We start from the raw sequence: 27,879 nt of genomic DNA on the forward strand, positions 1-27,879 counted from the left end.
TTTTGTCTCAGAAACGTAGCGACATGTTTTGTCCTCGGGCGGCGGTTAATGTTCAACCGTATGTGGATTTTTAAATGAGCAGCACTCGCATGCTAGTGACGTTACACGCGAAGCCGAAATTTAATTTGAGCGAATTTGATGTAAGATTTTCGGTTTGAAGTTTCTATTTTTCTTGTATCTTAGAAATATTTTATTTCTTATCATTAATAGGTAATCTTATTATTTACGAGCTAAAGAAACAGCTAATGCATAGTAATGTAATCATATTATGCTTATTTTTTAAATATATTGGTATGATTTTGTGTCGTAGAAAACCTGTATTTGCCGCCAATAGGAGGTGTACTATGAACGATTATTTAATTATTTACGGACCACATAGCAGTTTTCATATTATAAGCTTTTTTTATGACGTGCTAGAGCACTGCGTTAATTAAATAAAATTTCACGATATAATATCAACGTAACCCGACAACATTGTAAAGCTAATTAAATTTCGTCCACCAAGCCGAACACGTCACGTCCCTATTCTTCTGTGTTTCGGGATTTTTTGTACGTTTTTTGTACGTTTGTTCAATTACGTTACGCCTGGCTTGATTATGAAACTTGGGATGTGGTTGACAATTTAGTCGTAGTTTCATATGCTGTATGCTTTTGCGGTAATCTGTGTGTAATTTGTTCTGCTTATTATTCGTATTTTTTATTTTTTTTTGCCGAGTGTAGTTTTTTTCATAATGGAATTGTTTTATTAAACGAAAGACGGTTTAATTTTAATAGAATTTTCAAAAGATATGGTAATAGATAGTTGGAATTTGCTTTGTTTTTTTGTCATACGGACACTGCAAAGTGAATCCACGGCACCTGATGGTAAGTGGAGTGGGGTTCAATAGAATGTCGACTTATGTGATACGATAACCTCTCGACAGTCGACAGAATTATGCCGCCCTGTTGGAACCGGATATACACAGGCTGATCTCGGAACGCGACACATTTAAATGTGCCACTATAGCGGGTTTTAACACCTTGTGTACGGTGGTCGCTCTCAGGGCGGATATAAAATATATTTTACCACCAGCATAAACTTTCTAGACAGTCGGCATATATCTAGTAAATCAGGTCGACGCAAATCTGTTTATTTATACATTAATTCACTTGGATCTATCAGATTTAACAATAAATATTGAATTAATAGGTTGGTTCCTTAAATCAAAATAAATAAGTATTTGTGGTGAACTTTTTTAGAGTGTTTAAGTTCCCGCCCGCAACATCTAAAGTAAATTGATGATACGATGATAGAATTATCTCTAGGAAGAGCAATGCTAAGACCAGCTCGATCCTATCAATCAGCGAACAGCAGTTGGGTTAACGCAAGAACAGAAACTCAAAGGAAGCAATTTATAAACTTTCAATAATGATGGATGGGGAGACGGTGGCGACCGTCCGCCCCGTCCGCCGCATTACGCCCCGTTCCGCCCCGCGCCGCCCCCGCCGCCCCCTGTCCGCCCCCGACGATTTTTCACACAACACATCCGACATAATAAAATCCACACTTGAAGGGTATAATTCACATTTCGCAGAGTTTATGATCGCAATTTCAAGTATATTACTTCTGCCCGTTTGATATGGTTTAATATTCAACGTTTTAAATAAAAAGTCGCTATTTTTATGCGCACGACTTCATTACAAGTCGTACAGTGAATCGACGATTTGTAATTTTGCTAACGAGCCAGCTGAGTTTATAGAACAACTAAATTTTGACGTTAATAATTTTGCAACCCTCTCAGAAATCTTTATGCGGGAATTAGGAATTTTGATACCTTTATGGATATCATTTTTGAGATAATATACGGAGGGCTGATTGCTGATGAGCATTATTAATTACTTAATATACTTCTTGTTCGGTAAGTTAATACTTAAAGTATTAAAATCCTGTTCTAGGAGTCTCATCAAGGCATTTAAAAAAAATTATATGCATTGTGAAACTATAAATTTATTTTTATTACACTGCATTAAAGTGAAGCAAAATTAAATATTAAATACGCAACATCATACGGAGATTTCACAAATTCTCACAAAATACTCAAGTTTATAAAACCTAAGTGAGACACAGTGTACAGCAGTGCGAAAGACTTATACGCGACACATGCCACCTTAATAGTTGGTGGAATATACGAAAATGTACAATATTATTACCGATAGACTTAAAAATCTTTTATCGCCAATAACCATCGAGAATATAACAAATATTTACAGCTTCTTTCGTGTCTATAAACATCCATTAAAAAACAAAGAAACCGGTTTTCCGTTCCTTTACGTTATAAAGCACTTTTTAAAAGGAAAGTCTGCACCACTCCAGCGTGCAGCGGCCAGAAAAAATATTATCTTTCAATTACACTGGCCATCTTTCTATTCCCTTTCTAATAAGAAATCAAATTAAAAGGGTGAAATCTTAACGGGTCCCTTATATTTTTTTGGGATTTCGAGTGACTAAAATTTTCGGAATGTATTTTTTCAAAAATATCCTAATGGAAATTACTATGATTTTACTTTTTTATTTCAGCTAATCGTCAATACTAGAATTGATAATTTAACAGCTGTCGCCAGAATTATATTTTAACTGGATTGCATTGTCCGGTGCTTGTGAGATGGAAGATGTTCCGGTCCCATAATGCTCAGAAATAATTTTGACTAGTCATTCGCACTAGACCACAACCACGCTTGCATACTGCTTGAAAGAAGAAAAGCAATGGTCTACCCAGACGGACACATACAAAAGACTAACCACGTGGCAGTCAGTTACTTTTTTATCGCTAGATTTAACCCTATAAGTTTTATTAATATCAGAATAATAGTTATCATTATTACGTAAAAGTTTATCCTGTCACCGAGCTCATGCGGTTTGGCTTCGTCCGTGTGGTAAATTTTGATACATGTCCACTGGTGGTGACATTAAAATCCCTTGGGTATTGGGGATTTTATTTCATGTTTAATATTTATATTTGGACGTTGAAGAAGCAACGAAAATAATGGCATCTTATTTTATTCTAGTTTTTTTTCCCTAGTTAATTAAACTATATTTAGTAAAAATAGGGACAAATGATATTATAAGCATTTCAATAGCTTCTGGTTTTTCCTTACGGCCTGTTTCACAACTTCTAAGTTAATGTTACTCGTCACGTAAATAAGCCTCCTCAAACATATAAGCCGCCAAAATACAAGAGCCATACTCTATGCTCTAAAATAAATTGTAATAAAATTAGTACTATCTACATTATGGGTTTTATGATAACCGTCCATTAAAATATACTTAAAACTTGTAAAACAGGTCCTTGGTCTAGTTATATGGTCTGTATATCTGGAAGTTCTAATTCCAGGTTTGATAACATTAAAACTACCGTGGTTACTACTTACACTCGACATCAACAATGATCCTCTTGGAGACGGAGGGCGGCACCGCGTTGGTGGCGATGCAAAGGTACGCTCCCATCTCTGTGCGACTAATGCGCTGCAGGCTCAGGGTGTCTCCTTCGTATACTGTTACTGAAACAATTATGCATTATTTAATATCCAAATACTAGCTTTTGCTCGAAGCTTCGCCTGCGTGAAGGAGTTTTCCGGGATAAAAGTCCCACTATATATTTTAGCCTATAACCTTCCCAGGGTCTTAAACTATCATCATAACAAATTTCATAAAAATCCGCCCAGTAGATTTTTAGAAAATAGATCACATACAGACAGACGGAAAAGGGGACTTTGTTTTATAATAATATGTATAGATAATAAAACAATAGTTTCAAAAACAAAACACTAAATACACGTCACACCGTTATCTCGGCTCCTACTTTTCGAAATGCGTTCCGTCCTACGTTGTGATAGGGAGCGAACTTATTGCTATATCTATCCCAAATTCATAAGGCTGAACTGACACTCAACCAAAAACCCTAATATTACTTTGCTCACCTTGATATAATTTTTGCAGCTGTTTAAATATATTTTAATATATATGACGCTCTAAATTGGCTTTACTTGGAGTACACGCCATTATATTAAGAGAAGACAGTTTATTGGTTTAATGTTTCAGTATTAAAAATGATTAAATGAACCAAATGTAGCTTAATGCTGATGTATTTGTCAAAAAACAAATACTTCAATCAATTACCAAATTTAAAAAAATCAAATTACCACGATGCGCAATTAAAACCATTACTTAAAAGCTAGCGGGTAGTCATAAAAATTATAAATTCAACGGCCGTCCAGGCGGCCGTCGTGTGCCCAAATGAGTTTGCCTGTATTTACAATTACGAAACATTTTGCGGTCGGCACACAGTACAATGAATGTAATGAGAAACCGCCTCTCGAATACATTAAGGATATTCTGAAGAGATGCTATTTAGTAGGGTAGTTGTTACAAGTTTTGATAATAGCGACATCTGTTATGAACAGAAAGGAACTGTTTGACGCTTTTAGTCTCAGATTTGTATTGCTTTTCTCGTCTGTTATTTATGTAACTTTCAGAGTTTCAGAAATTGTTTTAATACAAAATGTATTTTAGTTAACAATGTTCCATTTAAAAGATTAAGTTTTTAATTACTTAATCAAAGTTGTCTATACGTTTGTCCGTCTTAAATCCTATAAAACGTTATAGATTGACGGCATAAAATATCACTGAATGAATAATTATCACTGATATCGTAAGAAGCTATAAAAATAAGAATAGAATAGAGAAGTATTCGAATACGTAACGCAAATAGTACCACATTTATCTAGTTTTTTCTCAATAAAATATTAAGAGCCACGCGCTATATTATTTGCGATATTAAGCTACATGGAAACGGATCCAGAAATATTTTTTTACATATCAAAATGAGACGATTAGGTCGCTCTAATCATCATGCTTAGATATTTAACAATAAACAATTAAAATCATTTACACCTCTTCTTATCGGCTTAACACAGGAAAACGGGAATTAGTTCCAATGTTTATGAATATCCCTCATAAGGGATCCATGGGACTTTCTATTTTCTTTCCAAACTGTAAGAAAACCCTTCAGTCGACCACAAGACGTCGGAGGGAGCGCACGTCGCCCGCCCTCCGTAATGAACTCGTAATTTCCTTCACTACATCCACTTTGGCAGACGGCATCAGCGTTTAATTAAATATCAACTTAGCATCTATATTAATAGATTCGGGGCTCGTAATCACTTCTCGGCTGATTGGTACGAGATTATACCAATCTGATATTTGGATATTTGATTGCTATATTAGATCGTATAAATTAACTGTAATTAGGGTTTAATGGAACCGTATAATTATACTGTCAGAATTATAATAATAATCATTGCGACTGTATACAGCATTGTTATCTCAAAGTAGAGATTTGGATCGATAACGAAGGGCGAGGTAGAATTTTCTCATTATAAAAGATCAATAGGGCCTTGACAATTAATTATGTAACACACATATACCGTGCATCAAAATATATAATAGCCAGCAAACTTGAGCACTTGAGTTTTATGCGTAAGTAGTTATACTTACTAACGTACAAAAAAATCCACCACAAAGTAGTGTGCTCGAGTTATTTGCGGGTTATTATAACCTCGCCATGAATGATTTTGGATATTTTTGGCTATTTATACGCCCTCATAACCAGCAGAGTATAACGTCTATTCTACGTTATAGGAATGATTTTTCTGTATTTTTGGCTATTTATACGCCCTCATAACCAGCAGAGTATAACGTCTATTCTACGTCAGAGGTACCCCGGTCGTGGCTCATGATAGATGAAATTAGATACAGCCCGGCAAAGCCCACACAACGAGACCCATTCATAAAGTTTATTCCTTCCCCCTTAAGCAATTAGTACGGCGCATTCTACGTAATGTTCTTATGCAATGTTATTTAAATGTATTTCATAGTCTCGGATAACGGAAAAACAGTTTTAAATACACAAAGCAGCATGCAGTTTGTGTCGTTAAACGAGTTGAAATGATGTAATTAAGTGCTGCGTTCTGAATGTTGTGTTTCAGATGCGGATTTCTTGCGTATTATACGATATGGCCCTCATGGATCTGGCCGACGTATTGACGTAAGTATATACTGTATGGTTCTGAATTAGATTTTTTAGTCAAGTACCTCGAGTCAGAGTATGTTAATCTAGTTTTATTCTAATACTTGTATGTGTTTTACACTCAAATAATTCACACCCATGGCGTTATAATAATAAAAAAAAAAAACTTTTATTCGTACTCATTCTTCATAATATATTATTTTAATAGACTTTATTTAGAGTAACTTCGGCCTTTAGCGTATAAGAAAAAATATATAATAAATACAGAAATAAAGAAAAACTATTTATTAAATTTCAAAACTACAATATCTGCCTAATTATAGTTCCTTTGTGGTTCACTCCTTTACTGTATCGTAGTGACCATGAGATAATTTTACAATATTGAAAAGTTAATATCATCAATCAATTATAGTATACGATATTTTATGCTAAGGATATGAATATTATTCATAATTAAAATGACGCTGAAACTCATTCTAACAATACAAAGGAAATGCAATAACAGTAAACAAAAAACTCCACACACGTATAACGTGCGCAAAACAGATAATTACAACTCAAAAAGCGCGCCAAATTAAACTGTAAGGGCGTATTCGCGCACCGTTCGACAAAGGCCCAAAAATTGAGTTTAATTTTAAGTACGATTTCCTTGCCGCGCGGAATTAACGTGCGGTGTGGAGCACCACTCGGCGCTAATTGTGTGTGACCCGCCCGCTGCGCCCCATCCACTCGCCTGCAGGGCTGTCCGCAAGGGTTTAAAGTTCGGTGTACGGCAGTTATACATAATCCAAAATTTTATTGCTTAGCCTCACCAGGAAGATAAAAAGTCTCATGTTGTTGTGGTAAAATATGGAACTAATTCCTTGTACCGACAACGTCAACTTTAAAACGAGTAAGGATAAGTAGCGGCCTCAAGGCTGATTGTTTAATTATCTAGTCAGTCTATAATTACTACAGTTGCGATGTAGATAATTTATCTTGAACCTAAATAGGAATACTCTAGTAACCCATTTTATTGTGGCAGTTTTGTTTTGCATTATAAGATTGTGTGCAGTAAAATTTTTGATGCGCAATATTTTTTCCCCATCTTAAAGATTAACAAAGATCCAAAAAAGAAAAATCTGGCTATTATACCAAGCAGTGATGAATAATATGAATAATAATAATGGTCTAGTGTAGTATTAGGTTCTAGTATAATAATAATGGGATTATTTCGAAGGCTAGTTTTAGTTCACTTCATTATCACCAATTCATTCAATTTCATTTTGCCAATGTTTCTCCCCAAAATCTTGCAGATAATATTTAATATTTGGAATACAATCTAATAGACGGTGACATCCCTCCGCGCTACGTGTCGTTCCCATGTGTTACGATTATTTGCGAAGGACGCGCCCGACGTATGTTTTAATTACGCACCGCATCGAAAAACTGATCTCCCATTCAATTCTGGAACACGTTAATCTTTTGTTTGAATTAATATCGTCGGCTCTAAATCCCCTTTTTAAGTACTAATCGGACGAGTCATCTCAAGTCGAAAGGTTTGGAGCGACGAGAATACGGGCCTTTTATTTCTTCAGTTGTGAAATTGATTTGGCCTTTACAATTTGTTAATTATTTTTGCAATTACGAAAAATTTGGGACGGGAGTTGGTTAATCGAGTTAAGGGTTCAGCCACTTTAGGATAAGGTCGGGGATCTCGTTTGTCAAGTTTGGCTGAACTGTTGAATGTGAAAATATATTTTTGTTTTATTACTTAATTATTTATCTTGTTTTCCATTGTACTATGATCTCTCGGTTCATTGATCGTTTATATTCCCATAACCCCTAGACGTAATAGCGATATAATTATTGTACGCAAAAATAATTGTAAATGTTCAATAGTGTCAGGTTCAAATATAATTTTCATTATATAATTATCAAACTTGTTATTCCACTATCTCTAATTACTTATTATAAATCCTTTTTCTATCCAGGCACGCCAAGTAATTAAATAACATTTTTTTCTACCCAATACGGCGATAAATATGTTTAAAGGCCCCGCAATAACGAATGCAGGCAAACAATATCACTTTGTATTTATTATAATGCATTAATAAATAAAATATACAAAACATTTACATATTTCGTTTGTTTTTCTGTAAATAAAATGCAAGCCATATTAAATCTAATTGTAGAAAAAATATTTTACTCAAATAAATACTGTGAACACCAAGAATAAAAATATTTAAAATTAATCCGCAAACTTTTTATGCAATAAGTGATCCAGTGGTGTTTCATTCATATCTTGTCACTAATTAAAAGTGCTCCTTTATGATACTCTCTAGACCGCTCAATTACACATATGTCACAGTATATAATTATTTTTTACATATTTGAGTTCTTGATTTAAATAAAATTTTAATATGACAGATACATATTACCACACTTAAATTTAATTTCAAATTGACAGACTTTAGACTTGAGTAATGATAGTCGTAAAGTGGATGTGGTTAATTTACCGTCTATCACTTTAGTGAAAAATTCTTCTAAATAAAATAAATTTATCTGATTGAAATACATAATTGAGTAATATTATATTGTACAGTTTTAACTGGGTTTAAAGTTTTGCCTATTTGGTGTCTAAGGTCATAATAATAGTACTTTTTTAAATAATGTAACTAATGTCAATCTTGTATAGTCTGTCCTACTGGAGGGATCAACATTCCTTTTCATATATATTTTTATAGGTGTTCTGCGAAGTGGGCTCACTGTCCCTGATGATAATTGGAGTGGGGTCTATAAGAATGTCGACTGACGAGAGATGATTACCCCTTCACAGTCGACACAATGATGCCGGTCTATTGGAACCGGATATACACAGGCTGATCTCGGAACGCCACACACTTACGTGGGCAACTATGGCGCGTTTTAATACCTTGTATACGGTAGTCGCTCCGGGCGGATATAAAATATATTCTACCACCAGCAATACTCTCCTACTCGAGAGATCGACACCTCTTTTAATAAAAAATATCAGATTTTCGTCCACATTCAGACCTAAGGAGTTGATAAATTTCTTATACTTTAAAAAATCTAATTAAAAGCTCTCATTTTTGCAGATTTATTCACACATCTATTGTTAACAATGTATACCCAACTTCGAAGTTAGGGGTATATCAGATAGCTAGTTTTTATTAAACCCAGAGCAGAGAAGTTAAACGGAGTTTCTTAGAGACCGCACCTCCAAACTTTAACAATGCATAGTGTGAAGTTATTAGCAACATTGTTACAGTAAGAGCGAGAATTGGAGGCAGTCTCGCTTACCGCGTAATTAAGTTTATTAGCGAAACAGATTCAAGTAGATATGAAAACTAAATCCGTGTGTGGTTTGAACATGTTTAGTTCAAAAGTGTTATTCGTAAGTTGCTTGACTTCTTAGTTAATAATATTATTTATTCGACTTTTTATCTCTTACATTGTACCACTCCAAATTATAAATGAATTGTAAAAATAACGTAAGATAGGTTTCATAACGTGGGCTTTTTAACATGCACATATTTAAAATTAGTCTTTATTTCCATCTTTATGTTTTACTTTCTTTTGAAAACGTTGCTTGGCGTAGTATTTATAACATATAAACTTTTGCTCGCAAGTCCATCTATGCTATAGATATATATCATACATTCTGGAATAAAAATAGTCCCATCAGTTTATTTTTTTTTTAAACAACAGTCCCAGAAGTACTCTACAATCATTCCACATTATCTCGTGATATTAGTGTCGTGGGCAAACATTATTCGCTCACCAAATTATACATTAAAAAATAAAACAGACCACTAATGGCCGGATTACAAACATAACCGTATTTACCCGGCAAAACGTAACACCGATACGCAAACTATAAACACTAATTACCTAGTTTCATCCCCTATATTTAACAGAGCATGAGCACAGCTGTCGCACAGCGCGAACACAAGTTTACGACGCTTTCCACTGAATCCAACGTACAGTTTGTTTAGTTACACTCTAATGAATGAGGCAATGAAATGATCATTATAAAGGTTTGTTTTGGTGGAATTGCAAACGTTGCGTGTACAATCTGTATTGTAACTATGAAATAATCTGTTCATAAATTTGTAGGGTTTATTTTAGAAGGCGAATAAATTAGCCACACATGGTCTACGACCTAAATGAGAAAGCGTGTTGTGGGTATCAAGTGAAAATTTCTCTCGTACAATACGCATACTTGACACAGATATTTTTATAGCCAAAGATAAGCAAATAAATTCATTCAAAGAATAAATTGATAGTACATTAACAACACAACATATTGAATATATTAATTGTTGGGAAAGCTAGTGATATTCAGGAAGATATAGGGTTTAGAAAGAAAAAGTAGGTGTTGAAACTTCAGTAAATATTTGGATACAAGAATTAACTAATACCTTCTCTACTTCAGCAGTATGCTGCACTATAACAGATTTCTGTAATCAAAACCTAATCTATAGGGCCATGGTCTAAAACATAAACCCTTTCCCACATGAATATATATCATCTGATAATCCTTCGCTATAATCGAACGGCTGGTAATGCACGAGGGAGCTGTAAATTTGACGTTTCAACTTTATATATTAGCGATCTGCCCCACGGATTTACAATACAAACGTTTATCACACGACTGCCAATAAATAACCGAAATTATTGGAACGGTATTTCAGAGGCTCAGTGAATTTTAGCGCTGTGCAATTGAAATTTCTTTCTACGTATAACTCAAGAATGAACTCCATATTGCGTTTTTTGAGGGGGTTTAACATAGATTTCCTTTCAAGTGACAGACGATTATGTATATGATGTTTTACTACAACCGTCTACTTTTCCGTTCCATTTCATCCTATTCCCACATTATTATTTTCCAGTTCTTCTCAAAGATCAGATAATATAAAATTAAATATTATTTTATAATAATATAATAATGTCAGCCCTGTAACACTGTCCCATTGTTAGGCACGGGCCTCCTCTACTGCTGAGAGGGATTAGGCCATAGTCCACCACGCTGGCCTAGTGCGGATTGGTAAACTTCATACACCTTCGAAATTCCTATAGAGAAATTCTCAGGTGTGCAGGTTTCTTCACAATGTTTTCCTTCACCGTTAAAGCAAGCGATAATTCACAAATCTTATTATATAATACAGTTAAATTAAGGAGATACCTTTCTTTCTTCTGTCAACGGATATGGGCTGTCCATCTTCCCTTCTCCACATGATTTTGGGCGCAGGAAACCCGTCCGCTTTGCAGACCAGGCTTATGTTCTGATTCTCTCGCACTGCCACAGCGGACTGCGTGCTCTCTTCGTCCAAAATATTTGGTGGCACTGGTAAAAAATAATAATTTAGTAAATAATATCTACTCGTATATAAAATAAATATTTGATACTTCTTAAGCTTGCGACGTAGATGTAACTATATAAAACAAAATATTAAAATTTCAAGAAATATGGTGGAAGATAGAATAAAATATAGTATTTATGATTTTTAGGGAAAAGAATATTGTCACAGTTTTTTTAAATAAGTACATAAACCTAATTAAGATAGAACTATTAAAACTAAAAGATAAGAAGACGATAAAAGATGATTGATTTCTACCATTTGTTAACGTGAATTCGAAACAGCATTAGTTGATTAAATCTATTAATGGCGTGTTGTATTTCTGATAGGTATTAAATAAGTATTTATATATTTTGTGAACGTTGCGTGTGCTGACTGAAATAACCCGTATTATTAGGATAACATGAGATAGAAAACTTTACGTCCGTTATCAGAACAATAACACAAGTAAGGTTATTAAAAACACTGTTTCTTTGTCTCGCCTCATAACCCTTCCAATAACGACAAACTTGCACACTTTTTAAAGACACATAAAAACAAATGAACAAAGTTCCACAGAATACAAACAACACCCTTGTCGATTAAAATATCTAATACAATAAAAATTCTAAACTCGAAGCTGCCCACAACTGCGATGCTCAAGTAATAAAACAGCATGGAAGGGGCAAAGTTAAAAGGGGGCACCCCAAGGCGCATTTTCACTTAAAACTCGAAGGAAGATGTAGCCATATAAAATGCTAAGTGTTGCCCCTATCGGTGATTTGGGACGGTACGCCCAACACTTTAGCTGACGTACTCGTGCGTTGAGTTTCTCAAACTTCGATGCGGCGCTTCTCTAAAGTCGTCCTTTGTAATTAACATAAAAGTGGTTGCCATCGTTGGATTCACCTCAATTCCGAACAACAATTATATTTCGTATTGTGTTTCTACAAATGTTTCTGACAAAAGAAGTTTTTTAATTTTGGCGGTAGAAGTACACGTCATGGTGCAGACAATACCGATAGCTATCACTGTTTATTTCTATTGACAAACAGCGTTGACGTGGTCTCTTTGGAGGATATTGAATCTAGTGCGATTACAGGATTTTATAGACTTCGTATCCAGAATGTCGAGTGCACGTCAATATTATGCAACGTCTTACATTCTACAGCATTGTGTTGCTGCACTTTATGGACAGTCATTGAATTAATAGTAGACGAGTGAGCTTATCCTATCATTTAGTGTTTAAAATAATAGACTAACAATTTACCAACCAAATAAGGACAATTTAGAGACAACATTTCTATAATTAAACCACCAACACCAATTTTCAAAATATGCGCAACATATTATTCTGCACTCAGTAATGCGATAAACACCCTCTCGAGGGCGCTTTGCATTAGTTGAGAACCGGTGTCCACTAGCCACTGGTCACCAGATAGCGTTATCTGGCCCAAACGAAGCGGAACCTTTTGGCGCGCCGCCACGCTAGAGATTTCATTGGACTCTGTTAATATACAATTGGGCGAATACATGTGTAATTGTGTCGTAAAAATTAATGATACGATTATATTGTTTCAATGTTGGTAACTATCTTTTGTTAATGGTCTGTTGTATTATTGTATGGAAATTATGATTAAAAAAATGTTGTTCAATTTGAATATTCTAGAAGATCGATATTGTTCTTGTAAACACAGACGCAAGCTATCGTTGTTTGACACTTCATTTTATGCTTTTATTATCATATACGATGAGGTGAATTTACCATACTTAGTTTACTTCACATACTAGATTACAAATAGCACTAACTAGTTGGAATTACTGGATTGTGTTCATTCCCTTTAGATATCAGACATTCACCAAACAGATCTTATAATTTGGAATCAAAATTGCCTGGTGACAATCATTAAACATCAAGTGACTTACTTATTCAATCGCGCTAACCTTTTGCCGCAGACAAACTGGTCTACAAGTTTAAAAAAAAATTTCATCTCAAAAACAATTAGCAAAAACATAATATTGGCAAAGTACTAAAATGATTGTTTTCTATTGCATGTTTTATAGCGTAAAATCAAATAATAAAGAACGATGTTAAAAATCCTACGAAAAATATTTCAAATCTGATTCACATTACCCTGCAAATCTTGCGGGGTTTCTTAGAAACCCCAAACTTGTTTTTGCCGAACCAATTAAGGAGTGGTACCGCCCATTCACCGGTGTTTTGAATGATGTTATTATTAATTAAGAATAAGTAAATGATGAGCCCTGTTCAGATTCTACATGGGTTCGGAAGTTTTAATTAGTTTCCTTTAGCTGTAGTTTATAATGGATACAGAATATTAATGTTACAGTAATAATTTTTTCAAACATTTAATGAACATGAGAAATCAGACACTGTTCTGCCCATTGAGTTTTTTTTATACTATCCTCGTATATTATACATGGTTTCTCCAGTTTGAAAGGTTTTTCCGGGAATAAGCTTTACAGTACCCGAGCATTTTCCGGGTAAAAAGTAATTTACTCGAACTATAATTAAAGTATCTATTTTTAAAATTGTCCCTTATACATTTCAGAAAGAAAAGAACACAGTCGCATTTATAATATTAAAAAAAAATACACATTACACCTTTTTATCGCCGAAAACGTAGGTAGAGTTTGCGTCACACGATGTGACAGGAAGCAAACCTATCTTCATATCGGGCACAAGTTCTAGACTCGGGGCTTATACTGAGCAGAAGAACTCAATATCGCTGCTCAATTCGGGATTCGATCCCCTGGGCTCAATGAAGTGGTCGTTATGGGCATTCAATACAACCCCACTGAGGCAGATTTATACGAGAGGACACAAAATTATTCACACCATAATCCAATTATATCTGTAGCCGACTCACCAACAACCTGCAGGTAGCCGACTTGGCTGATCATTGGGTTGGTGTTGACCTGGCACATGTAGTAGCCTCGGTCTTCCTGCTGCACCTGGCTCACGTGCAGCAACCAGGTCATCGCGTTGTCGTGCGACACGCTGAACCGCGCCAGGCGTGTTATCACGTGCCGGTGGATCGTCAGGATCATCTGACGGTCTATGTGGATCCACGCCACCTGCGAACAAATAATAGTTAAAATTGTGTATTTCTTAGTAAAAAGTTTTATAGTTCTAGAAGTTGAATCTTGCTTTATGAAATACGGAAGAAATTTTCGATTTCATTTTGAATCGGGTATCCAGTAATAGAAATTTTGTCCAATTAAATGACAAGATCCTCGCAATTTATGGCAAGGAATTCTGCGAATAGAGGCTGTAATTTTCAAACCTACAGCAGCTATAACTGATATTTCTATTCAATAGACAATATGTTACAGATATTTACAGTATTGTCTATTTTTTTAAATTTATTCTTACTATCATATAACATATAATATGAATGTATTGACGTACGGAAGGGAATAAGGGGGCATCGTAGTGTTCTTTCATGTAGACTGTCTCGTTGCGTGTGTTTATTTTGAGAAATACTCATTATTTAAATTATGTTGCAAATGTTGAGTATTCCTGTAAGTGGCGTGCATATCAGCCAATTGTTTATTTTCAATGTTTTCTAGATTTAAGCAGATGTATGCGGTTGGTGTAACTTATTAAATAAATAAATTAACCAATACAGTAATAAAAATCATTCCCAACAAAGAACTCACATAAAGCGCAACACAATATACAACAACGCTAGAAATAAACTTAAAGTTATTAATGATATGTTATTGAAACTATTGCAGTTAATCCACACACACGAACAAATCAATTCTCATCACAATAGCAGCCCACCTGCAGCCAAACTTTCATCTGATTAACTAAATCCAGAATCAGCTGAGTTAAGCGTATAATAGGACATCACTGTGTGGTTTAAATTCAATTTCCGATAGAGTTAGACTGAATTTATGGAGTTCAGGGCATGCTAGCTCCGCTACCGTCGGCATAAATAACGGGTAAGGCAGTAAAGCATCGCAATAAAGTTTCTATGTTTGAAATTTTATCGGTTTCTAGTGGAGAATTTAAAACTAAACATTTATCACTGGGCTGGAGGGAGAGGTTAAATGCAGGCTTGATTTTTATTGCCTACTATGATAATGCGATGCATATTGGCATAAAGTGTAATATTTATAATTATAATTAAAGACATTCAAGTATATCTAATAAAAATGTACATGTATGTTATGTTTACTTTTCTGCTTGTTGATTGCTATGTAGACGATAAATACTCTTATTATAATGATATTATTAATCATTAAAAAATAAAACCAATGAACCTACCATTTATTTAAAATAATTCTTGGCCTAAAAGTGTAGACGTCAAAGTGCTTAGGTGCCAGGTTGTAGCCAATTTTCTCTAAAGCGTGAATAAGGCTCGACTGTGCAATGCTATTCTCTCAAATAAAACATAGTGACACTTTTATTGTTGCGTTTCGTATTTTCAACCGTAAATTCGCGTTTCGGCGTTCCCATAATTTCTCTAGCATTTTGGATGTAAGCAGTAACCTATCAGACGACATTAGTTCGTTTTACGTCCTGCTAAGATCTAAAATTTCTAGAAAGATCGATAAACGAATGTAAACAAGTAAGCGGTGGATACTTCATTACGTTCAGGAGCTGTCGGCAGCCGACGCTTTTATTTTTCTTGTTACGTCTCCAACATTTATCATGCAGACAAACAGTTTTCAATCAATACGCCCGGGGGACTGTTTCTAGCTCTTTTTCACAGTCTTAGATGGCTTCTGTCACCTAGTAAATTATGTAAAGGATTATCTGGAATTGAAATGCTTGAAGTACTCAGAAGATTACGAAGAACTTCGTTAGCGTTCCTTGAATTGATTAATAAAAACTGTTCTAAGAAAATGTGGCAAGGTGTAAGTTTCTATAACATTTAGATTAATTACTCGGATATTTCAATTTTGGCGCAGTCAGCAACCGAGTGAAATATGGTTTGAACTTTATTATTTATTATATTTTACTGCTTCGTATATATATTTTTTTTATTCTTATCGAATTTTATATTTTTATTCTTTTCCGGTAAACGGATTCATAACTGTAAAGATAAATACAATTGAAATATACAATCTAGTACACTTCAACTGTCAATGTTCCGTTACCTTACCTTACTAATTTATATTGATTGACGGAACCTCCGCTAGTCACACTCATTTCACCTCGAGTACCATCAAATTCTAAAGACGAAAACGGGCACCCCAACACACCGAAACTGTATCCAAACCAAACATATCACTCCCAAAGTCAATAAAAATCCAACACATACGTCCCAAATACGCAATAGGCACAAACAGCGGGATAAGCCAAACAATTTGGAAACCAGACGACAAACTGTGCAACCAGCTTAACTCCACGCATCGTTGTTTACTTTGACAAAGTCACAGCCGCGTTAAATTCGACCGAGAGGGCGAGGAAGCATTTTCGTTCTTCAGGTTCGTGGTATTCTGTCACCCGTTTATATTCGGCTTTGAATATTGACTGTTAAACGATTTTTTTTTAATGATAATGTGGGCTTGTTTCTTATGAGCTATTTGTTGAGTTCGACACCGTTTAATTATTTTACTGGATTAGACGTAATCTTTATAAAAAGTATTTATTTAGTTATGGTAACTCGGATGTGGTCTATCTATATTTCATACAAATCCATTGAGGGACTTCTGCGTAAATCTCTAACAAACAACCAAACATAAAACAACCGTATATTTAATAATAATATTATTTTCGTCAATCACCTGCCGAATCTTAGAATCGTCTTAAACAGCGTTTTCGGCTCACGCCATCCGCAGTGCCGCACTGCGCACTGCTGTAGTCAATATCATGCATATTTTACCTCACTTCACTCCAGACGGCATCTGCTTTTGTGAGCCTTTGTATTTGAATATATAATGCGGTAAGATCCGGCGCGTTTATTGACCGCGGTTTTTTTTATCGACTCATTAATATTACGATTGGGATTCGATTTCCAACACCCTTAAACTTATGCGAATTGCGTGTTGTTTGTCCTTCGTCGCAATATTGGAGAAACAGATCGTTATGTTTATTCCATTTTATGTGACGGAGAGTGGTGTAAGTTATTTTTTATACCGGAAAATTGTATGGCTCCTAGGGGACATTTCAGCAGCCGACTGCTACATGGAAGGAGCTAAAAGCATATTAGTATATAGTATATGAGCTAGTTATATTATATTATATTATATATACGTGGAATGGTTTATTGGCCAAATTTGACAGGGTTAACCTGTTGAGGTGTGATAACGGACGTGATATTTATTCCCATGGTGAATAAAATTTATGCCCTTTCAATAATTTCTTAATCTTAATTAAATTCCTTCCTTAAAATCGGCAAAATATCCCTATTTTTACAGCAGGTAATTTGACACAATAATATATGCATAAATGCAGTTTGCAAATCGTGCTGATAATTAGATTCTACCAAAATTCTGCATAAAGCGAAGCCGGCAGGAATCGGGTTATATGAACTTCGCCACTTCGTTGCTTCTTACATAAAAGAAACTGTTCTTACACTAAACCAGGTACATTACGCTAAGAAGCCAAGGGAAATGTACCTTGGGTACGGCGTTATAACATTTACGTCATGCAGCATGCATCAAAGAGGGAGAGTGAACCCTGTGTTTGTCTTTTTTGTGGCTTAAAACATTTTTGTAAAAACTGTTAACTGACTTGCTTCTGGCAGTCTCGTAAAGTTTGTTATGAAATAGCTTATAGCGTTAGGGACAATATAACTAACTTTGTCGAAGTATTTTTAGAATCGAAATAGTAGTTGTATCAATTTAACTTTATAAAAAAATAATATTTACTACTTATTTATAGCTGAAGTTAGTTTGCAATATGTACATACTTCTCCTATCACATCGTAGGAAACGAACTCGGCGAACCGTGGCAGCAACAATTACATAGTTCACCCTCTTAGAAATGATTTAATCTACCTAAATATCAAGACCTAACAACTGAAAAAATCCTCACAAAGAATCAAAGCGCAATCACGAAGACTACAATATCAGATTACATGAATTAAGAGCGCCATAAATCAATTGGGGGGGCCTTACATTCCCCCTATTAACTCCGATTGGCGAATTTATGATTAAGTGACGTCATAATTTATCTGAGCCCAGTTCCGGGGTATAATAAAGCGGTGCCGAGTGTGAACTCAGGCCTCTATTAGCTCTCGACTGAGTTATGGGTCATTGAAGAACAGTTAATCCGTGAATCGAGCTGTCGCGAGCCGCTTATCGGGTTCGCATTGAGGTGTTAAGCTATTGAGCGACTTTGCACCTTGTTAATTGATTCTTTTGACTTGTTTAGTTTGTTTTTTTTAAATTTACGTTTTAGTTTGGTAGTATAATAACACTTTAGGAATACAATATCGTTTGTGCAAGTTTTTACATGTTTACAATTATTTAAGAGTAAAATCCGAGTATAATATGCTAATTTTGTAGTTTTTAATTATTTATCATTACTGTATATTTGTGCTTAGTCATTAATAAATTTAAAAACGAAACATATATTTTATGAATTATGATGTATGTATTCATTGTTACCGTTATCTTTTTGTTTTATTCTTAGCGTTACCAAACGACCTGACGGTTTAAAGACGATCGAGAAGCTACCTTCCTTCCTTCCTTGGTGTTCAGGATTATAACAAAAGCTAGAGCTTCAAAAATAAAAAATAAAAAAGGAACAAAATAAAGCGGGGGCATGTTGCAACAAGAATACAGCATGGCGACGGTTTTAATGGCACTAATGCTATTTTTAGTTGCATGTAAAGAAAACTGAATGTAGTTCAAGTTAAGAGATATTTGTATAATTTTATTGTTATTAAAATAACGGTTGTTTGGAAAAGATACTAAGTGAGATACTATAGTAACTTTAACTATTTCAGACAGAATTACCAGAAGTAATAATATTAAGCGCCACTGCTATCATTAATTAGAATTACTAAGGTATTTTAATTCCAAATTATATTATATTAATAAAAAATACTAAAAAAAATACGGCAAGTGCGCTAACCTCCCAGCAATTACTTCGAAAATGCGCAGAGCACCGAAATATATTTTCGTAGTGTGTCGTCGAAAATACTGTGACGTGATAGTGAAGATGCACCGACGAGCCGTTCCATCCCGGGGCGATGTAATTACATTATTAAACAGCGCGCTGCTTGCAAAATATTGAAAACATCCTCTAATTTCGTTTCCATATAGCGCTTTATTTCGTGTGTTGTATCAACTTTAGAAGGAGTTTGTGCTTTTTAATTTTTGTATTTGTTTAGCCGCTGCTATTGTTTTAAAAGAGGCAAATGCATACACAATGCTAGGATTTTTTTGTCTGTATATAAATTGTAATTATTTCAATTAAATTCAAACTCTAATATTATCAATGTAAGATTTAAAATAATTTTGCGCACAGCAAATTATCTGCCATTCTGCTCTGAACCGCTTGTCTAAACTCTTCTTTTTGAAACTTTGTTCCAAATATGTTAATGTAACACATACAAAAACCAAATCAATTCTACAAAAAGTTTTTGTTCCCAAATTCATCACGACGTAGGGCTGCCAGCTGTTAATTTTACATCAGATTAATTCATAATTATTTTGAGCACTTTATTAAGTTTTGAAAAATAAATATATTATAATACAGAGACAGTAGTAGTTCTGAATATAAATTTATAATATCGATAAACAATGCTACTAATAAAATAACTAAAATATATAACAGTTTAAAATATTATTTTTTATTATTTAAAAATATTATTTTAGTACATTATGTTTGTTAATGTTGCGACTGTGACTAATTAATTGTTATTTTATGCTTAATATTTATTTTTATCTGGGAATAATGAGGTAAAAGATACGAGAAGCAATAAGTTTTTAATTGCGGAAACTTTTTTACAAGGAAGGGCTCAAGAACAATAACTAATTCAATTTGTAAGTAATTTTCAAATCGTAATATCGAAGGTGGCAGCCCTAATGTAATCCATCACCCGATCAAGTAGCAGGCGCGTGCACAAACAAGCCGGCATAACTCCAAACTTAGCACTCCCGAAACCAACCGTAAGCCTCTTTCCCCCTTTTTATTTTACCACCACATACTTAGCAATTTCGGAAAGAGCCGCTTAAGCTTTACACAACTGTGTAGATCTTGGTACATATATCATGTAGCTGTAGTTCTGAATTGTCACTGACCATAGTTGTAATTTTATCCGTGGTGCTTTATAACTAGCTTACCTAGTTGTAAACGTCCCTATCCTTGAGGTTAAATCGCCTCCTTACATCATGATTTTGTCACCCGCATTACTCTGGAGGGAAGTGGACAATTAATATTTCCAACTCCTCCCTATCTTTCTATTTGATTAATTTCATTGCTGAATAATGACATATTAGTTTTCCCTGAGACTCGCCCAGCTTCATTGCTCGGTGTCATAAAATACGTGCCACTGCTGACCCTGGCTTACAGAAGTTGTAGTGGTGGGTGTGAGGTCGGGAAAGTCTCTTGACCATAGTTGTACTGGTAAATGATGAAACGAGATAGCAGCTCGCCTGGTAAGCATCATGTCTATCGATATGCATTGTTACGAGATACAGTTTTGAATTAAAAACAATCTACGATAAAACTCTTTAGAACCTTGTAGTACAAATTATGATTACTGACATTATTGATGACATTACAATACGCGAAGGGACGTCAAATATAAGGTCACTTAATGATATTTTAAATGTAAGTATATTTTTATAAAACTGTTTCTGTAGTCAGTATGCAGTTTTAATATAATATAAAAATGTTAAATGTATTTTGTTACAGAGGAATCAAAATATAGATAAACGTCTATAAAAAAACAAAACACTAACAAAAAAGCACAAAATTTGTCGTAGTAGGTTTCAAGCACGACTAGTGTAAAGGACACGTGAGTAACCTAGCAGGTTAGCTTAATCCGGCTGTAACTCAAACTCTACGCCGTAGCAGTGTTCTGGCTTGTGTGTTTTGCGCTGCGATTTATCGTTTACTGTCGCACTACGTCCGATTTTAGCTCGTATTGCAACGTTTTTAAAGTAATACGCAATATAACTTGCTTTAAATAATAGATTATTTTGACGATAGAGAAACAATTACGAAAAAAAAATAAGGCAAAAAGTTGTACGGACAAACCATGTCTATAGGTGTCATAAATTTCACCCTCGTGTGACGGTCATACAGCTCAATACAAAATGATCAGTAAGTTGGAGAGGGAGTGTTTGCCCGCCTAGTGTTTACGCCATGTTTATGCTTTGTTATCTCGGCTCGCCATGGCTACGTTTCAGCTTTGATGGTTCTGCATGCATTACATTATGATAAGCCTACTAGACCTTAGCAGTTGGTGGAAGTACAAGGAAACCACGATTCATAAGCTTATTAGTGGGTTATAGGCATTATGCTAACTTGGATTCAAATATCATTTGAAAACTCGCATGTGTTTTTTGAATTAGTAACCATTTAATTTGTTATTTCTTAGTGGATCTAGTATAAAAGTAAAAATCACGCCCAAATTGGCAGTTTAGAATAAATAAATAAAGTCAAATACAAAATGATAAAATATAAACATTAAACAAACTATTGCATAGGTGAGACTTTCTACCTAGTACACGTCTTGACATCTTTACTTTTAAAACTCTGCTATTCTTTTAATATTTAAAAACTTTGAGTTCGTATCATCTTTCTAAATTACAGAATGAATATTATTCAATAAATAAATACAGAAAGACAAAATGCTTCCCAAAAATTGTAAACCCATCAGAGCCTCAGATACCGATCAATACACATTCATATCACTTCCTTTTCCAAAACATATCAAGATATCACTAAAGCACCCCACATAACCTGTAGGCCGGACCGAGCTCCAAAGGTATATTTGATTAGGGTCCCGCCCGGGGTCCCCTCATATCGCCATTTTTTTCGGCCTCATCTATTAAATAGGTTTTCGACGATCCCTCCAACCGATACGATCTGATGCCTTTTAAAGAGCCGATTTGTTTTAAATTACGTAAGTGATTCTTTTTTTCTTTTTTTTAGTGTACAAAGCCAGCAGTGAAACGACAGGCCGTGGTTTCGGCCCATACATTTTTGTGTAATAAGCCATTGTTTTATATGTCTGAGTGTAGGAACTAGAAAGTCAAGTACCTAATTTGAATTTCCGACATGTACAACAAATTCTTGTATAAAATCAGAACTGCAATTGACGATGAATTTATTTTAACTAAGAATGTGATTTATTATACGTAATATACGAGTATCTATTACAGTTATTATATTATTACAATAATTGTTTGCTAATTAAAAATATTAATAAGCTCAAGTCTTTATTCTCGAAGGTTTAGGCAGACACGCAACGAGTACAAATTTCGACATTTCCACTACAAATGTTATTTATAAGAAGCTACGTCTTCAAACTGCCTTTACACTAGATTCGTTCCACTTTCAGTCCGATCTTTGTTCTTGGAACGGCAGTAAGATTTACCCTATCTCAGTACATCGATCCAGGAGTCTAGCACTCTAGCTTAGCCTCGTCTGTGTTACGTCTAGATACGTCCGAGTTATGGTCTTACTGCGAAGCGTTTTGTTTTCTAGGGTTGAGAGTGTTTTTAAATTTTGGTCTATTATTTTCTATAACGTTCTTATTGAAGTTTAATTTACGATGAATTAAATGGGCGTGTTACTCGTTTAATTATCAATACCTGGCCGAAAGCATTAAACATAAAAACATCGTATTACTTAATATATATTTTTAATTTAATTATGTTACAGGTGATGGGATTTTTCCAACGTTTGTTTTGTATAAACACAGAAACCACTTAACAGGTTGATAAATTTTGATAAAATGTAACACCATGTCTCTGATTAACAAAAAGCTTATTTTTATCCTTTTTAATTATACAGTGAATTTTTTAACGTGGGAAAGGCATTTTAATCAAGCAGGTGTATGCAATTTTAGGGTGTTCAACTCTCATTGCGAAATGCCCTGCGAATCCTTCGTGTGTATATCCGCTGTGATCTGAATCCAAGGAATCACATCGAAGGCGTAATATCTGCCACAGTATGCAGGGTTGGAATCTTGAACAAAGTACATTTGGTTTTGCACGCCTGGTCAACTCTATCGCTTGTATAAAGAGCAAGTACGGCCGGGTATAGAATACTGCTCGCACTTCTGGGATTTCTATAATAAAAGCTACCTGTGCCTAGCAGCAATGTAATGGTCAAAGTTGAGAGCCTAATAGAGATCATATTTCTTTATCCATATTTTGTTTACTATAAACTCTATCATCCAACACATAATGTTTTAAATTATGCAATCAATTACATTCAATTACTTTACTCACATATTAGAAATGTTTGTCAGTAACCCCTAATAATAAAATTAAACATTCGTTGTCACTTATTGACGGAAACCACACCTAACAATTAAAAATCCACATTCCCTTTCAATTAAACCACTTTGGATAATTGTAACGCAGTTTGCCAACGCTACATATAACCAGATGGATTTCCAATCGCGTCATTGGTTTAGTGGCCTTTGACCGTGAACCGTGAAGTACCGAAGTTGAATGCCAGGTTGAACAAGTATTTGGAAAAATAGCTTCGGTGTTGAAATTCGTATCCAAATTAGTCAGTAAATCTTTGATTAGTAGGTGCATTACTTTCACCACTGCTTACTCCTTTGAAGATATAAGCGTGAGGTTAGTAGATTTCAATTTCCTAAAGCGGCAAAATTTACCCTCAATGTTTTTCAGGACTCAATATCAGGAAAGGGTGATCGGGATGTGACTGATTGCACTATATTTTGGATATCTTGATCGGCAATTTGATTTACAATTTGGATAATATAATAACTTGTTCTGTATAAATAAATTATCAAGAGTCCTCAAATAATCCGACATTTGAATAAACTACTCATTAATATTCGAGTATTTTTGTTATTTATTCCACAATGCCATATGCAATTAACCCTTTATTGGTATAACAAATAATTATCAATAAACTATTCAGGATCTTCCAATAGTCGATTTAAGGAAAACAGCAATAAAATAAAATGTTCATTTGAATCATCAAGAAGTTACAACTCCTTCATAAACTGATTGTGCAAAAGCAGTTCAGTAATCTCCTTTACCAGCGCCAGCAATCAATATAATTACATATCAAATTAAACATTACCAAAATTAATCTCAATTTCAAACCAGAACGAGCGAAATTACACGAGAGGCGCTAGTTTACGATCTCAGCCGCGATAATAGCAATCATAAAATAAAATAAATAATTAGGACCACCACTCATGAATAAGTAATGGTAACATTGCGATGTATTTCAGAGTCGTTACAACCCTAACTCCCCCTACTTAATTACTTGGGGGGAAATATGACGGAGTTTGGTTTATTTTGCGAGATTAGAATTGGATTCTGTTGGCTCGTCGCTTGTTGGCTTTGGTTTGGATTCTAGAGTGTTCACCGGGCAGATACAGGAATGTATTCTGTACTTGCAATGAATTCTTTACAACTTTATTTTGCTTTTACTGATTTTAATTATATGTATACTACACATTGTTACAAAACAATGATGGCTTTTGTTTTTTTTTTTTATATAACCTAAGTATTGCAATGTGCATGTCGTTTTTTTAAATTAAGCGTCTCTTCAGTAATGTCAATAGACGTAAAATTATGAATTAAAAATACTAAAATATTGCAAGGTACGAAATTAAATCGATAATATCATAAGATTCCGTATCATAAAGGCTAAAGTGCTCAGTAATCATACTAGCTATAAAACCGGAACACAGTTTAATACGTTAATAACTGATAATAACATAGTATTAAGGGCAATTGTTAATTAAAGTTGATTAAAAAAATATTAGCATTTACTTTCCTTAGAATTACTGAATAAAGGTTTCTTGTACAGACATTCTCGCTGTTCCGGCGTTAGTATCTAACATCTGCCTAGGAACTTACGTTAATTAGAAATAAGAGAGTGCGCAAGGATCTTCAATTGAATGACGGAACACTTCGCTTGCTTGGTTGTATTCATACCCGATGGCCTATTTTATGAAGGTTTGCTTAACCTTAATGGTTGTCAACTTGAGATGTATGAAGTCATAATCGACTTACACAGGAATCATTATAATTTAAATAGTGTTTCGGTTGATTCCGTCCTGTTTAGTGGTGTTTTTGTTTGTTCCGCCGTGTTTTAGACTGTCCTTTCGAGCAGTAATCGAGTAATGGTTTGGCATGAAAGTTTTGCTTAGAAATATGATAATACGCTTAGATGACCACAAGAGTGAATACTCGTATTCTATATTAAAATCAAGATTATTATAGAAATAATTTCGAAACAGAGCCGTAAGCAAGTATTTTCATGTAGAGAAATACATATTATAATAAATATCACGGCCTCGGTAAGTAAAGTCTTCCAACAGAATACTTTTAGACAAGAAAAAGTCAGTTAATCAGTCAAACCACAAATCCACAAAAGTTTGGGATATTGATCAAACTGGTTTGAAGTAACGTTACCGTAGAGGAGGGTAAACGTATATGCGCTCATCCCGAGCATTCATGAATAAGTTAATTGCTTCACTGCAACTGTTAGATGCGGTGGTGTAGACGGGCGACTAGTCGACCGATTTGTTTCGCGATTAGTCGGGGACTGTCGGGAGTTTCTGTTTTGTTATTCGTTACCATTGTGACAGCTGAAATGTTAGTTGTAAAGCTCTTGTTTGATTTGTCAGTCTGCCGATATTATAAAGAAGATTAAGACCCTTTTCCCAGCAAAACGGCGTGCTAACGATTTATTTTAGAAGCTATGTAATTGAAATTTATAATACATAATATAACAAAAAACTTAAACAACACATTTCTGTAATAAGTAATTTAACTTTTTTGGTTTACTTTTTTTTAAAACAAGTATTGATTCTTTGATTTCATAACGAAAGTGCCACTACAATTATTAATTCCATGTATCTCCTCCTGTATATATGACTGCCTCGGTGGCGTAGTTGTATTGCATGTTCGGTACAATAGCGCTCTGAGGTCCTGGGTTCGAATCCCGGGTCGGGCAAAGTGATATTTGGGTTTTTCTGCTGAGTATCAGCCCGGAGTCTGGAATTTGTGCCCGATATGGCGATAGGCTCGCCCCCTATCACATCATGGGACGGAACATACTTGGCGAAAAGTGGGTGCCCTAGTTGCGCCTCTGCATACCCCTTCGAGGATAAAATGCGTGATGTTATGTATGTATGTATATTACATAATATTTTAATATGCCGCTAACTGTATCAGATTGACAATTTGATAAGGAATATATTAGTATTAACATTTTTTCAAAGAGATCTAAAATTGTTTTTTTAATGAAATTATTTGTACATCTTTGCATATTTTCGCCTGACAATCGCGCGCCGCTAAGTACAATACGAATTTTTTAATTGCCCCTCGGGGAGGGGCTTTAAGCAAGTATCACTACCGTCTCGAAAATAATCGAATGAAGTATACTACTTAATGTGGTTAGTATGACTTATCTATGAAAACGGTTCTACGTGATGAATACTATATCCCATAACACTTTTCGTATATTGCTAAAAATTATAATATAATATTGAACACGGAATATTTAAATAATAAGTTTTAGGAAGCATTTTTTTGGTTAATGGACTATCATTGTACATAATATTAGTCTTACTATTAGCATTTCACGTATTTTATCATTTTGCTGTAAAAAAAATAGCGACAAAAAGTCGCCCGCATACCCGCACCTAATTTACTATATCCGCGTAGCCTTTGTACCGGTGACGTTGAACTTAATGAATAAACGTGCTCTACTGAAATACAGGCTGAAATTACTGCACTAACTCCTTCAGCGATATTTATCATGCCCCACTAATTACTGCGAGCTAGTGTTAAGAAAATATGGTAAGGGTGCGGAAAATAGCCCGCTTTACCCAGATCCTACTTTATTGGTTTATGGTTGGGGCAGACTTATCGCCTGTTCGGATATTAAAATTACCGGTGCCGATTTATTCGAAGCCCGATAGGAGTCGTACAAAGCCGGCTTATGCCCGATTTCTATAAACGATCTTACCCACTGTCGGCTCATAGCAAATGGGTTAAACAGTACAAAGTTTGTTAGACATGTTTAAAAACTATTTATTTTGTAAAAATGTACTGCATAAAACATTATGTTGTTAAATTTCCATCCTTCTATAAATTCAGGTTGTGTGTGTAATATCTTTGAAGCGATAGGTGTGAAGCAACCTTTATACTGAATCAAAACCAATGACTTCCTGTTATTATAAAGTTGTTAGGGCTGTTTTACCAGTTAGTTAAATCTCAATACGGAAGTGCACTGGTGTTGAGTTTGCTTTGTTAAGTAAAAAAATGGTTTTTACTCTATTTATTTTTGTATTGACAGGCTTAGA

The 27,879-nt window shown here is 34.7% G+C and overlaps 1 protein-coding gene across 1 annotated transcript in view; it reads right to left on the minus strand.

Annotated features, from left to right (window-relative positions):
* The window catches only part of LOC115446872 (lachesin), an 89,142-nt gene that overhangs the window by 21,627 nt on the left and 39,636 nt on the right, over positions 1 to 27,879 (minus strand). The window contains exons 4-6 of the mRNA XM_030173680.2: positions 14,299 to 14,506; positions 11,254 to 11,415; positions 3,409 to 3,537 (exon numbers count right to left, since the gene is read on the minus strand). Of these exons, the coding sequence (XP_030029540.1) occupies positions 3,409 to 3,537; positions 11,254 to 11,415; positions 14,299 to 14,506 (499 nt within the window). The remainder of the gene's footprint in view (positions 1 to 3,408; positions 3,538 to 11,253; positions 11,416 to 14,298; positions 14,507 to 27,879) is intronic.

This window comes from Manduca sexta, chromosome 26 (genome assembly GCF_014839805.1).
Source record: "Manduca sexta isolate Smith_Timp_Sample1 chromosome 26, JHU_Msex_v1.0, whole genome shotgun sequence".
In the NCBI taxonomy this organism is placed as follows: domain Eukaryota; kingdom Metazoa; phylum Arthropoda; class Insecta; order Lepidoptera; family Sphingidae; genus Manduca; species Manduca sexta.